Source organism: Ischnura elegans, chromosome 2 (assembly GCF_921293095.1).
Source record: "Ischnura elegans chromosome 2, ioIscEleg1.1, whole genome shotgun sequence".
Lineage (NCBI taxonomy): Eukaryota > Metazoa > Arthropoda > Insecta > Odonata > Coenagrionidae > Ischnura > Ischnura elegans.
The window spans coordinates 131,384,861-131,399,100 of NC_060247.1; the positions used below are offsets into that span (position 1 = coordinate 131,384,861).

General features: G+C 36.3%; 1 protein-coding gene across 1 annotated transcript in view; it reads right to left on the reverse strand.

Annotated features, from left to right (window-relative positions):
• Positions 1 to 14,240, reverse strand: part of LOC124154637 (semaphorin-2A-like) — a 584,917-nt gene that overhangs the window by 239,922 nt on the left and 330,755 nt on the right. Inside the window, exon 2 of the mRNA XM_046528480.1 lies at positions 3,192 to 3,279. Coding sequence (XP_046384436.1) covers positions 3,192 to 3,279 — 88 coding nt within the window. The remainder of the gene's footprint in view (positions 1 to 3,191; positions 3,280 to 14,240) is intronic.

Below are 14,240 nucleotides of genomic sequence, written 5' to 3' on the forward strand. Positions count from 1 at the left end.
GTGGGAATCCCGAGAAGAGTTTACTCACATAGCAAGGGATGTTGGAATTATGCTTGTAGCATAGGGATGATGCCTCCTTTTTGGGCGGTATTCACCATCGCATTCAAATCCTTTTTATTTTTGTGTATCTAATTTTCACTCGGAAAGAATCGAGAATCGCAGATTTTATAACTTTTGCTAATCCTCCGACGGGGGAGGCAAACCCAAAAGTGGGACCCTGTTTCTTCAACTAACATCACACATTCCCCTCTAAACTTGGATTGATAAGTGCTCTGGCCTTTTTTCATCAGACAAAAGTATAGTCTTTCACTCCATAAAAATGTAGCCCTTTGATGACACCCTTTGATACCTCTCTTTTCGTATTCACAATAATTAGCATCTTTTTCTGTCTACGTAAGTAATTCTTGCAAACTACCTCGGATGTATCTTACGAAGTTATGATTTTTGCGTCACCTAAAGTTGCGGGGACGATCATTGCTGTTTCTTGGTTCTTGCATATACCTCTATCACATTTGGCAGACGCATTTTCCACGCAGAACTTCCAGTTTGAGATTTTAGTCCTGAATTTTTATTTGATGAGGAAAGTAGAGATAAAAATCGGATGATTTCTCTTCAGTTTAATTTTCTTCGGATGAATTGATGAAGAAAATTTTTGATACTATTTTCCCATACAAGAATTGACGATGTCGACTCAACACTCTCCGACGATTCTCTTTTTTTTCCTCAATTGTCGAGTTTCTTTAGGACTCAATCCAGCAGCCATCATCTTTAGTTTCGTCCGCTGGTCTCTCAACATACTTCTTCATTGAGGGGAACATTATGCTCCTCCTTGTTCTTACACCCAAAAATATCGCATAATTTCAAATGTTCTTTCAAAAAGGCTTCAGGTTTGTACTTAAGCAAAAACCCTACTTTTGGCCTACTCGCATTTTCCGTAAGTTTTAGTACTTCCTGTTGTACCGCTAAATCCATTTAGTCACACACATAATGGAAGGGAAGCGTCACCATAGTTCGCACACCTTTATAGCCACTCGAGAGGCCTTTTCATGGACCGTAGGCTCCTTTCCTGCGTTCTCGGATCTAAAAATATTTCATCACTTCTCTAAAAGTTGGTAACATCGATTTGTTTAACCCCGACGAGGCGCCTAATAAGGGACAAGTCGTCTCACTAAGCTTCCTTTATTACCTTCTACCATCTTCCGATTTATATTATCAAAGATAAATGACCTCCTAGCAGCATACGCGGGATGAATTTTGCTGTATTGGAGGCGTGGGAGGGGTAGAAGCGAGCGGGGAGGGGAGGGGATCGGCCTGCGGCTCTTGTATCCGCGACGCTGCGTGGGCGTTGGAATATTTTCTTCGCGGGCGCGGACTGAAATTAGGCATTTTGTGGCTAAACGGTGGCAGATACGTCAAAATGCACGAAATTTTCGCCCTAAAAGGGCAGTAACTCGGCAAAATCTATAGGAAATGACCATAAAATACTATATTTTTCGATTTTCGACCTTCCCCCCCTAAATTGCATTTGAGCGAGGGTCAGGGGTTCACCTAGAGGTCTCAAATTTTTCAGGCCTTATTTTTGATCGGTCCCACAACTTTTTTTCATTGGGCCAGATGGATTTGAAAAAAATCGATTTTTCCGATCCGCCCTAATATCCGCCCTATCCGCCCTAATATCCGCCCTATTATCCGCCCTATACCTGTCACTCCACGCTCTCTGTTTTAACCCGCCTCATTTATTTAAATGTGAAAAATGAACGGCAACAAAATCACCAAAATATATTTTTTTAATCCCTCGGCCAGTCATGTTGCCGGAAAATTTGCCGACCCTGGAGCCCTGGGAAAAAAACATGGCCTGCCAACACCAGAAACGGAATGAAAAGATTGAGTTGAGAAGATTAGAATGTTAAGTAAATTGTGAGGGGAGCTTTAAGCAGGCAATTCGCTCCAGGAGTATCAATAAGAATTAATTTGAAAGCGAGGAAATTCGGGGATAATTGAAAATGAGTCAAGGGATAAGCATTTGCCCAATATTTCATCACATTCTTTTAAAGATCTCTTGAAAAATATATTACCATGAGAAAATTTTGCTCTCACTCCATTATATTTCTCCCTAGTTATTTAAAAATATATCACTGAAGAATTAGCAGCAAAAAACAATTTTCGTTTAAATTAAAACATTTACATTAGGCAGCCATCATTTTTCAGTCAAATATCCCCACAGAGAGGTCGCCATAATACATTCCTCAATTCCATTAATTCATTATTACCTACAACGATATATATATATTCACGCAAATCCACTCTTTACTCCCAACAATCACCTCATTTTGCATTTTTATCTGTATTAAAAAGACTTGGGTTCAGTAGAAGAATAAAAATTTGTAAATGATAAAAAAGTGATTCAAATAAAAGACACGATGCCATAATTTTCGTGAAATTTATTATTTTTACCACACGTAAATAAAAAACACAACGCTGCCTGCACTTAACTTATATCAGTATGTGATATTGTTATAAATAAATTAAGCAGGCAAGCGCATTTTTCTGCCTCATGAAAAATATTGTGCACTCTAAAGGAAAGATGACACTTCCATCATAGTAAGGAGCACAAATGTGATACTAGGTCCCATTTTCTCTCCTCATAAATACTTTTTTTCGGAATTTTAAATAAAATTTGAATTAATCCAACGTGTACTCCTAGAATAATATGGTATTTACTAAACGCATTCAATGCTGTTTTGTACCGTATTATTAAAAAATTTTATGTCCCATTTTCTGCCGTTCATTATTTTTTACTGCTGCTGTACTAATAAAAAATCTCTATAATACATAGTACTTGGTAAAGTGTCGTCCTCTAATGGCTAGTTAATGGACAAAATCGCAAAACCTGTAAAAATATCCATCAGTAGAAATCGAATAAAACTCTGGTGAGTCAAACAGTGTCCAAACAATATGCGTAGTGGGAGCTATGCGAATGTTTGATACTGTGAGGAATTTACTGCTGCGCAACCTCAATTGTATGTTGCATAACATTGTAGATCAGCATAATAAAATTGTACACCACTTTCTAAATGTTTAACGGGTGTTACACTCCCAGCAGACTCTTCAGTGCATGGGAATGGATTTTAAAGCTAAATTTTGGGCATTGTACGCCATTTGTTATAACACATTCATTGAATTGCACTTACATGGCACCGACGTAGAGCGTATTCCGCCTCTCGTCCAGGTAAAATGTCCTGTAGTACATCTTTCCACATGTGAATTCTCGTACATGATCTGAAATGGAACGAAAAAGACATTGATTTTAAATAACCGCAATTAGTATTTGAAACACCAATTACCACATAAATCATAAATAGGTACGCATCAATCGCGTTTCATGAGGAAAACTTCAGGCTCTAAAATTCAAATGGCTCTGTGCCAAATTACAGGAAGTGATAGATTAAAAGCACCATTATTAACCCATTATTCCCCAGACTGCACAAGCACATAGGGCGTTTAACTTCGGTTATTTCGCATTTTACGGTTAATTATGGCCTAATTAAGATTAACTTTGGGACAAAATTATTATATTCAGCATAATATATGATTTGCATAATGTTGCGTTTACGCAACGCTGGGAAAACTCCGGAAAATAAAAGTTAAAAATTTTTCAAAACTTAGGTTGCATATTTGATTTTTCATCGTCTTTCCTGATGTAATGTTCAATAATATGCTGCGTGGAATTAAATATAGCACTTTAACAACATAATTATCCTTGATTTGCAAATTTGACATCTTCGCCGGGAATTATATGTAGCCTGCGGATAAAATGCCCTATTCTCCCTTGACGGGCATGCTGCGGTTTACCCCACATACATGTTATTTTTCCTAAGGTGTCCCGCATGTGGACACCGATTTTTATGCCAAATGTCATCAGCCATTGTTTTGGAAACGATTTCTTGTCTCAGTAAAGTTTTACGATCTCTGACCGAAATTCTAACTGAGGAATTGCTTTGCCCGTGACTTAGGCGTAAAATCACCACGGAGTCACCACTGCACTGTCAACCCCTTTTCGGAATAGAGGCCACCTCCATTTTTTGCTCATAATCTGGATACGGTAACATGCAACATAATTATCGAGAAAATCTACCCCTCCCATTCCCTGATTGTAATCGTTGATGATATTTCGATTTTCTACGGGAATCTCCGCGAATATCTTTTCGTACTTACTATGGGTTCCATATTCCCATAATTTAAAGCAACAGCGATGACAGAGTTATCCTGCCATCGCACTAAGAGAATATTTTTTGACCTGTCAAACGAATAGTAGAAATTCTTGTTAGGTTTTTTTGGTCAAATCTCTCGAAGACATGAGAGCGCAGTTTTCCGTTCGATTTCCTCTTGCTTTTCCCGTTGAAAAATAACAATTATCACTAAAGAGTTGCTAATAGATTGTAACTGATGAAGAAATCATCAAAATACTTGGCAAGAATTTTCGGAGACTAACAAAAAAATTCAGTAAATTTATTATTACCGTTTCTTCTAGTGAACTTACAAATCCTAGGCATATCACTTTCAAGTTCCACCTCTCCATATGGCAAATATTCATATAGATAGCCTGTAGATGAGGCCAGACACCACAATGTATAACCTACTCCAAATTGTTGCCCACGAATGAACATTTTAGCTGTGTGCCACCTGAAATATGGAACCATTTGTTAGGAAAATTCCTAACTGAATGGAATTTCGGTTTTGTCTATTGAGAAAAAGTCCAACTTTCAAAAATGTATCACTTTATGTAGTTGAGAATTATCGGAGAGAATTCGATATTTATTTAATTCATCAAACCAAGTCCTCGTCATAACTTGCCTCACAAATGCGACAGACATCTCCTCTTGGCTTGTCCAGTACAACTTAGTGCGTGGTAATATATGATACCCCGACAACATTACGATTCCAATTATTTTTTTATATCTGCCTTATCTGAGTAGGTGTATGGTTATTTATCTCCTCAGCGTAATTATTGAGTAGCTCAAAATTAATTCAATTAATTTTCCACTGAGAAATAAGTGACTGAGCTCAATTGGTGAGTGGCCTCCATACTGAGTAATAAGTGTTTCTATTGTCTTTTTCACACAGAAATTCGGGACTCCTACGGAGGTAGATTCTATTTTTTCACATTTAGATGAACCACTGCTTGTTCTCTGCATCTTTTACCTGGGCGTGCGCGTTTACTGGACGATTTTTCTTTTGATACTGCTTGAGTAAAATGTGATTTACCTTGCAGCACCTCCTGCAATATTTGAAATACTGAGAAGATGTAATCCCTATTGTAGTTCCAAAGTTAAGAAAATATTATACATCGCCTCTCCTGTCAATTTATATTCTTCAGCTACCTTCTTGACGCCTCTTATAAGTATACGTCTGAGGCGTAGAAATAACGGATAAAATTTTCTTCAATTTTAAATCTGAAGGAAACCCCTGAATAAATTATTTAGCAAAAAGCCGAGCAAAAACTACTGTGGTATGATTGATATAATTACTGGATGAGAATTAAAGATACATTTCAGAGGACAATTTCACTGATACGAACCCAACTGAAGCTAGATTATTAGCCTTACATCACCTAAGCGATAGAAGAAAAAATAGGTAACTCAGGATTGCACGGAGAAAATTCCAATGAGCGACTAGAGGAACGCTCCACCTTCCATCACAATCCTGCTTCAACTAATAGGTTTCTCACCCTCTCATTCTACCATCTCTGAAAATGAATGCATCTGAAGCTGAATTTAACGTCTACGAAGTAATCCTTTCACTCAACGACATGGGAATGACATAGCCCTGTATCGATTCCAAGTGTGCGCGCAACAGCTTGACTCCACGAGGTACCAGTGTGTTCGATGTAAAATTCGTACCGATGGCCATGTTGGAATTCAAGATGCCATTCACCCTTTACTATGTAAACTCACAACCTGTGAGTGCCAAAAATGCATCTAAACTGCCTCCAAAAGACTACGTTGTCGATTAAAAGCCACATTGACGATTTTCGTTATGCTTTGAGGCAAGCCCTCTGGGCTACCATAGAATTCCCATCGTTGCGTAAACGCAACATTATTTACAACAACCGTATTTATACCAGTAACGACGAAAGTTCGTGACAAAAATAAACATGATGAATAAAGAAGCTTAGAACTAAGAGAAAACATTACCTCTAGTAAGATCACGCAATAAATCTTTGTAAAAAAATATTTACAGTTTGTAGTACTTCAACGGCTCGAAATAGACAAATTTCGAAGTAAAATAAAAATTATTATTTTAATGAATATTTTTCCAAAAATAACTGAATAAGAGCGAATGGTATTTCAGGAATTCAGAAACCTTGAGAAAAAATTATTCTGAAGCAAAGGTTTTTTATAATAATTTAAATTCAATAATGTTGCGTTTACGCAACTGCGGATTAATGGGTTAAGGCACCAATTTCCTTGAAGGAATTCCAATTTAATCCAATAACTAAATGAAATAAAATCACGTCATAATTTTCCCCAATTTCCCCCAAAACTGCAAAACTGCTCAGTTTACATAATTATCTCTCCTAACTCAAAACACCGACATCTTATTAGTCAACCTGAATCACAAGTTAGCAGTAGCATATAAAACGTAAACAACATAAAATTCCGCTTTTTAAATGAAAAAAAATGCTAAAAATAATATAATAAGAGTTCTTTCAGATTAATTAAATATAAATTGTGGGGAAAACATGATAATAGATAAAGGTTGGAAATTTTCACAAAGATCGTTCCACTGGTCGCGGCGGCAATACACCCATTCCAAGACTTAAGTGACAATCAAATTCAAGCGCCGTGTAAAAAATAAATTTCAACCAGTTTAGCACTGCAATTTAAAGCACTCTCAGGGTCAAAGCATTCATTAAGTAACCACCGAAACCGCAGCTTGTCAGCAGCCTTCCATCTAATATTAACGAATTCATGTCGAAAAAATTATATTCTTGAGAACAAGAAACGTGAGACCTGGAGTCACTCCTTTTAAATACCGCGTTTAAAACAAGGACTGCATGCGTACTATTCAAATATTTGTTATTTTTATATTGAACCAATTTTACACTAACACTGAGGTCTAAAATTTAAAAGTTTCTCGTAGATTAGTGCCAATATCAGAGAGTAAAATAAAAGTAACCCAGAACCAGTTTTTCAGTTTGGTAGGCAAAATAAGCAGCAGTTATTACTAAAATGTTGTTATGCGATGATTAAAGCAAAACCTAATTATCGACACTGGAAAGGGAAAGAGGAGAGAACTCATTGCTGGAATATACACGGCCCTTGGAGTTTCCAACTGAACCACCTCTTGTCGCCATCCTTCAAGAATAAAAGCGAGCGCGTAGGCAATAGTTAAATAGATAGGGTAAAAGTATTCATTGTAAAAAATGTAATATTTCAGCTCCAAAATAACAGATACCAAATATTTTTCCAAGAAAATGAAGCACAACTTTATATTGCGTAGATGTTTTAACCTTTTCCCGTGCACACGATTTACGCAGAGCTCTAGATATGTCGTATACGCGACGCTAATAAAAGTGTTATCCCCGTTTTAAAATCACAATTTAAACGACGAAACTCTGTGAAGATGACTGCCTAAAGTTATGGCCATGGTTTGCGGTGCTTTTGAGACAAACTCCATTACAGTAGGCTTAAAAATACGACCTTTTCTCGCCTTTAATACGGTAGTTAAACTTTCTTTAATGAAGACCCGTAAAACGGGGCTCGGAAAAAAGATTCCCTTTTTACCGCACATAAAATGATAAGATTCCATTAAAATGAAAATTGTGGAAGGAAGAGGACTGTAAAAGCGTTCGTTATAAGATGATGACGTCAAACGTGCGGAGAAAACGGCAATGAGGAAACAGAAGTGAATCAAGGAAAAGAGGAAAAGGGAAGTGACGGAAGATAGGAAGAAGGGAGATACGGGTAAAACTTGGAAAGAAGGTCGCGATAAAGTAAACGGCGCGAGAGTGAAAATTTACGCTCTTCTGCGGTTGTGGTCGTTTTGAAGATTGGGCTGAGTGTTGAAGACATCTTCATGAGCGGCTGCAAAGTTTTGAGAGGAGCCCTCTGGAAGTAGTTATGCTAGAAAAAGTGTTCCACGGGAGGATTTCAACGGAATTTGAAATTGTTATCCACCGCCTAAAGCCAATTTCAATTTCTATGCATTTCACATAAATCGTATAATTTAATCAGTCTTCAACGTATTGGAAAATCGGAAAATCAAATGAAACTTAATTCCATGTCGAAGGTTGTCTGCAGACAGGTACATTAGGGAGAAAGGAAGTGGGAGGAGACGAAAGAAAAGCGATCACATTTTTAAGAATCCTAGGAGATACGTACGGTAGAACTGTGGGGATTGAAATGAGGGGCAAGACATTTTATTCATTTGATTGATTAAAAATTATTAAATTAAATTAAAGTATTTAAATTAAATAATATTTAAATTCTAATGTGTATTTCACGAATGATCCAATACTTACTCCTCGACCTTCATCGAAAACCACTGACCTCGCGAGATTTCAGTTTTCCCATCCCACTTATGCAAAATTTAATGTGCCCTTCCAAACCCTATACGCAGTAAATTGCTAATGCCCAATTACCAACGTTTCTTCGTAATTTTCAATACTTTCAAATGATTGGTTGAGGTAGTGGCGGATGCGGGATAGGGACAAGGAGGGGCTAAGTGAGAAGCACCTCCAGCAGTAGTGGGATTCCGAAAAAAATTATCATTCTATCTACTTATTGTAGAATTAGTTTTACTTAAATTAGATACCCAAGGGGGGTAGCCCTCCTTATACCATATATATCCGCCACTGGTTTGAAAGAAGATTTTGGTCCCTTTTGATTCTATGACCATTGACCCCCATTATGACTCTCGGAGGTCAAAAAATCAACAATACGGATCTATGAACTGCCTAACCGACTTGGGCACCCTTCATAACCTATGGCTTGACACCTTGGTTGTCATGATGGCCCGAGTTTTAACTCTATGACCTTTGACCCCCATGGTGACCCTCAGAGGTCAATTAGTGAATAATACGGGTATTTGGACAATACCAATGACTTGGGCACCTTATAAAACCCATGAATCGACAACTTTGTTGGTATGCTATTCCTTTAGCCACCCTTATGACCTTGACGGTTACCTTACCGGGTCAACGGTTGAATTTTCGTAAATAAAAGTGTTATTTTCGGGTTTCTCGTGTCCAAAAACCTTAGAATTGACATATTGGTCAGTGAAATTCAGACTTTTTTCTATCTCGATTTTTTTAACATTGAAACCCCATAAGGCAAATCCAATTTTTTTGTTTGGACCCACATTGTGAGGTCAAAAGGTCAAAATTGTAAGATTTTGCTTACACTCAACAAAACTTAGGATCTCTCCCCATAAGTGTGCCAATTTTCATGAGTATTGCTCGATGCAAAGTTACTAAAATTACAGGTCAAAAATGACACACGACCCTTGGGACAGTCTGTATACTTAGTATTATAACATAATGAAATTACAAAATACAATGAACTACAGTTAGTTACATTTAAATGTATGTAAAGAATAAATTGAATGTTCAAGTAATATGTGCGCACAACACTTGTTGTTGTGTACGAAACAATTTTTTTTCGAAATTCTGTTACACTCACAATATATTCATTTTATTCCTTTTATTTTGCGAGTGACAAGTTTTCTTTTAATGAAAAGTTAATTATATACCAATATAATATCGAACCTAATGGGCTTGAGAATAAATAACTTTTTTGTAAGATAGATCTCAAACGACGGGTATTGAGTTCCTATTTTAGGTTTACATGATTAATTATCTTTATAATGACAAGCGTTTATCTCACTTGTAATATTTTTGACAATTCAGCAGCCATTTTTAGCATTCAACATTAATTTGTTAATATAAATTCAAATAAAAGTGATAAGATTCTTACAGCGGTGATACAAGTAATAAGCAACGGTTAAGATAACCAAGCATAATTTTCCTTAAATTCCTTTCATTCCTTGTTAAACTCAGGTATTTAATAAATCCTTATTTGATTTCCGGCCCGTTTAACAGCTAAAAAAAGTTAATGATGGAAATATATTAACATTACTAAATTCATGGAAGGCCGTCGTTAAGCATATATTCAACCACATTCATCTCATGCACCTTAAATAAAGAAATAACTCAAAGGAATAACGAGGTCACTCTTACCGTACAACGAGTGAGGTGTCATCGAGAAAATGCATATTTTAAAGCAATATTTGATTTATTATTTCGTATAATTATATAATAATATTTTCGTAAAACTCACTAAAACTTTTCATCCATGCAAATTACATGCCATGACCGCATTGGCTAACAGCAGGCAGAGTAAAAAAAAAACTAATTGGTAAATTAATGAAGTCCACAGCAATGCTCAATTACAAAAATAAAATAATTCTTCCATACCTACGCTATGTGGTGATTTGAAGACCAAAAAGTAAATAATTCCCCTCTTTCCAGGTCTGGTTATTCTTCAACTGTTTTTTCTGCCCCTCAAAGAGAGTGACCCCTAAATTATGGAATTATACCTGTTCGCTCCGTAATGTCCTTCGGTTTGAAACTGTTTGATGGTACAATACGTATTAATTAGTCCACTGAACGGGTTAATGAACAATTTGTTTGAAGAGAATTTTCGATCACTAGGCCCTTCTGAATGAAATAAACAACATACCATTTGTAATGAGCACATTATATCCCTTGGAATTGGGGCAATCATAAATTTGTGAGGTACTAATTGGACTCGAAATTGTTGTCGAAACACTTGCCAAATGACGTGATTGTATCCTCTTATTGGCTGTTTTCAGCGACTATAATTCTAGCAGAAGAATGATTTTCTGAGGTAACTTATTGCAGGAAAATTATGTCGCTGAAATAAGCCGGAAGTTATTAAGGCAGGGTAACAACATTTATGACGCAGGAGAAAACATATCTTTAGCTTTCGGCCATTCTATCATGATTTAAAAGCGAAAAAAGGGAAAATTTCTTCCCCCCTTTTCACGAGTTAGTGACATCATTAGAAAAATAGATCATGAATCGAAAGGGATAATCTTCCATTGGAAGAATAAATGGCCCAAATAGGGCATACAACAGCAAAATAAGTGGAAACATTGCGAGATAGAAATGAATGGCTGGATAGTGGTGACCCTCTCGGCAGAAGCTTGTGACGCCATCAACACATCTACGTAAGGATTGAGCCGGACAATTTTTCGCGGCGAATACCTTGGAAAGAAGGTAATGAATCGATAAACGGGGTTTAAGAAACGGTTAACCCGCACGAAAAAGACGTAATACCTAGCAAAAATGTATTTGAGTTTTCCAAAGTAATTATTCAACGCAGTGAGTATATACTTATTCCTAATTACGCCTATCAATATTAAATTATTCATAATACAAATGCATTCTAATCATTTAACAACAATTTCTCAAACAACAGCTGACTAGATTGAAAAATTATATCCTCCTTTATTCTTCCCACCAGTGAAGGAGTGTAGGTAAAGTTATAACAGTAATGGAAATACCTAAGAAACCATCAACGGGCATTCGGCAACGGATAGCTCATAAAATATTTCATCATATTTATACGAAACTATAGCATCGTTTAAATTGTGGAATCATGATTATTATGACAAAGTCTTGCAATAGATATTATTGCATTAAAATTGACTACGTTCTACGAAACAATTGAATTGAAAAATTGCCTCGCAAAACTCGCACCGGAAAAAAAGTTTGATTGGAACTATTATTTTCTGATAAAATTTATCAAATTTTTGGGTTCCTATGGCACATTGAAAAATTCAGTAATAATTACCAAACCAGTTTCATAAATTCTATCTAACTGATTTGGTAATTGTTACCGAAATGGCCACAGCAGTTCGATAAAAACTATCAAAATCGAAAGGATAATAAAACCGATGTAGAGTGCACATGTGAAAGATTGTCTATCCAGAAAACACTATTCTGATTGAAAATCATAAAATTAAGAGTTTAACTCAAGTTTCTGCAAAATAAATACAAAAAAAATTGAAAAATAAAACGTCTGCATGAAGCATTGAACGTGGGTCCCCAGCGTGGTAGCAACGGACTCTAACAACTAGTCTTTTTTTTTCAATAAATGTTTTATTTCCATTTTTTCAATACACAAGCTGAATTACACAATTTTAGAAAGACAAAAAAAAACAGTAACTTAGAAGTTTTGTAACAAAATTGTAGCCAAAATTAAACACACTGAGAAAGTGAGAAAAAGTTTTTGCAGATGAATCAAATAAAAAATTAATGAAAAAGAAAAAAGTTAACAATTATATTACTCTCTTTGTCTTCTTGATTGTTAAGTCTAAATCGGTTGCCATTATAATTGATTACTCAAACGCCCCAATATATTATTATTATTTGTTTGATTTGTTTTTTTTTTTATTTCAAAACCAATTTTAAGAAACAATAGCAATATTTAGGAAGTAAGATATGCCGTCGCATGTTCTCTGATAAATTCTGTGCATTTTGCTACCTCATTTGTAGAGTTTGGTTGCGTATAAGTTGAGAAAAAGGTATCTATACAGTAGAAATAATATAGAAGATTGAAACTGCCTAAGGTCCTTGCCCTAATGCTCTATCAAACGAAGGAAAGTTTCCTTCGTTTGATAGGGCATTAATAATCCTTATTTAAGCCAAGCGCTACCTGCTAACAGGGTACTCTGCTACCTGCTAGCTGTCTGCATCGCATCAGCGCTCAAAGCCTTTGCCCCAAGGTCACCTCACACGCCGACAGCGGGAACCAGAATGACGTCACACGGCGTTTTCCCAGCATTCATACTTAGCCGTCGCGTTTACGCGCGCCTGAAAATGTTCACCTTTCATTTAATCGCGAAAAATAGGTATCGTCATTTTAAAAATCTGAAAGCGTGAAATACGTACTTTAGGAGTAATAATCTTTCGACTTAGGCAATAAAAAATAATAGGAAACAACCCTATTAGGCGTCGCTTGGCGCCACATGCCTGCAACGCGTTCCAATCGCAACCACACCATAGAACGACTATCAGGGATAAGGGACCTGAATTGCAATGTGGTTCGAATCCCGGGTTGGGTGTCTAATACCGCGATGGTTTACGACTACCGCCCGAAATGCGATTCTCCCGCGGCAACTGAGAGTTTCTCATCTACATCTGCTCTAAGCAACATCATTCATTCTCTAAGCGACCTTTCCTAGAATCTCTAATCTCACAAATACAAGGCTCTGTTGATAACCCTTTATATATGCTGTACAGTTTACAGTATTGGTCACCATGGCTCCATACGAGTCCCAAAGACTCAAATTTGTGTTTCCTGATATAAATCTTTGCAATTGTTAACATCAGGCTACACCTAAAATTATAGTATATTCGTTTTTAATTTCCGTTCATTCGCTTCATTCGTTTTTAATATAATTCAATTTATAGGTTAATTCGAATTTTTTTTACCGAAATGAAAATTTTCATGCTGAGAGAAACGATGCTCTATTCAAATTAAATTATTAGGTAGCTTTAATTGATAACTGAATCAATTGATCGTACATGCACGTAGCGGCTATATCCAAGATAAATATTTTGAAGGTGGAGTTCTAGGTAATCATTTTATATAGTAGACTTTCACCAAGTGCTCCCCTAATTCTTTTAGCATCGACGAAGTTGAGTCAGTAGTAAGTGCACTAATTCAATGTGAATATATAGTTGACTTGCCATTCCAATCCAACTGATAAACATGCAAATAGATTGCTACAGAGGTAGGTATTAAAGCATTTTCATCTCATCATAGATTAAAAAAAATAAAAATTGAAAGTAAAGTATCTTCATTTTGGGTTATTCTATTTTTCTATAGTAAATGTGTTACCCTCAACGAGTTTTGGGTAACCAATTAAAAAATAAAATTTTTTAAACTGATATGGAATTTTTAGTGCTACCCCACTCATCACCGCTGCATTATAAGTCAAAGCTGGAAAATAAAGCACTACAGGAGCAAGTGACTTTGTACGCAGCCACGCGCACGGGTGCAAAGTTAAATACACCGAAGGATGAAGTTCGCCATAAGCGAAATTATCTGCTCGTTTAGGCCTAGTGTAACAAACACAATGTTGACGGATGTGTACCACAACACATGCGAATAATGCATTCAGAATTCCAAACTAATGATACTTCTCCC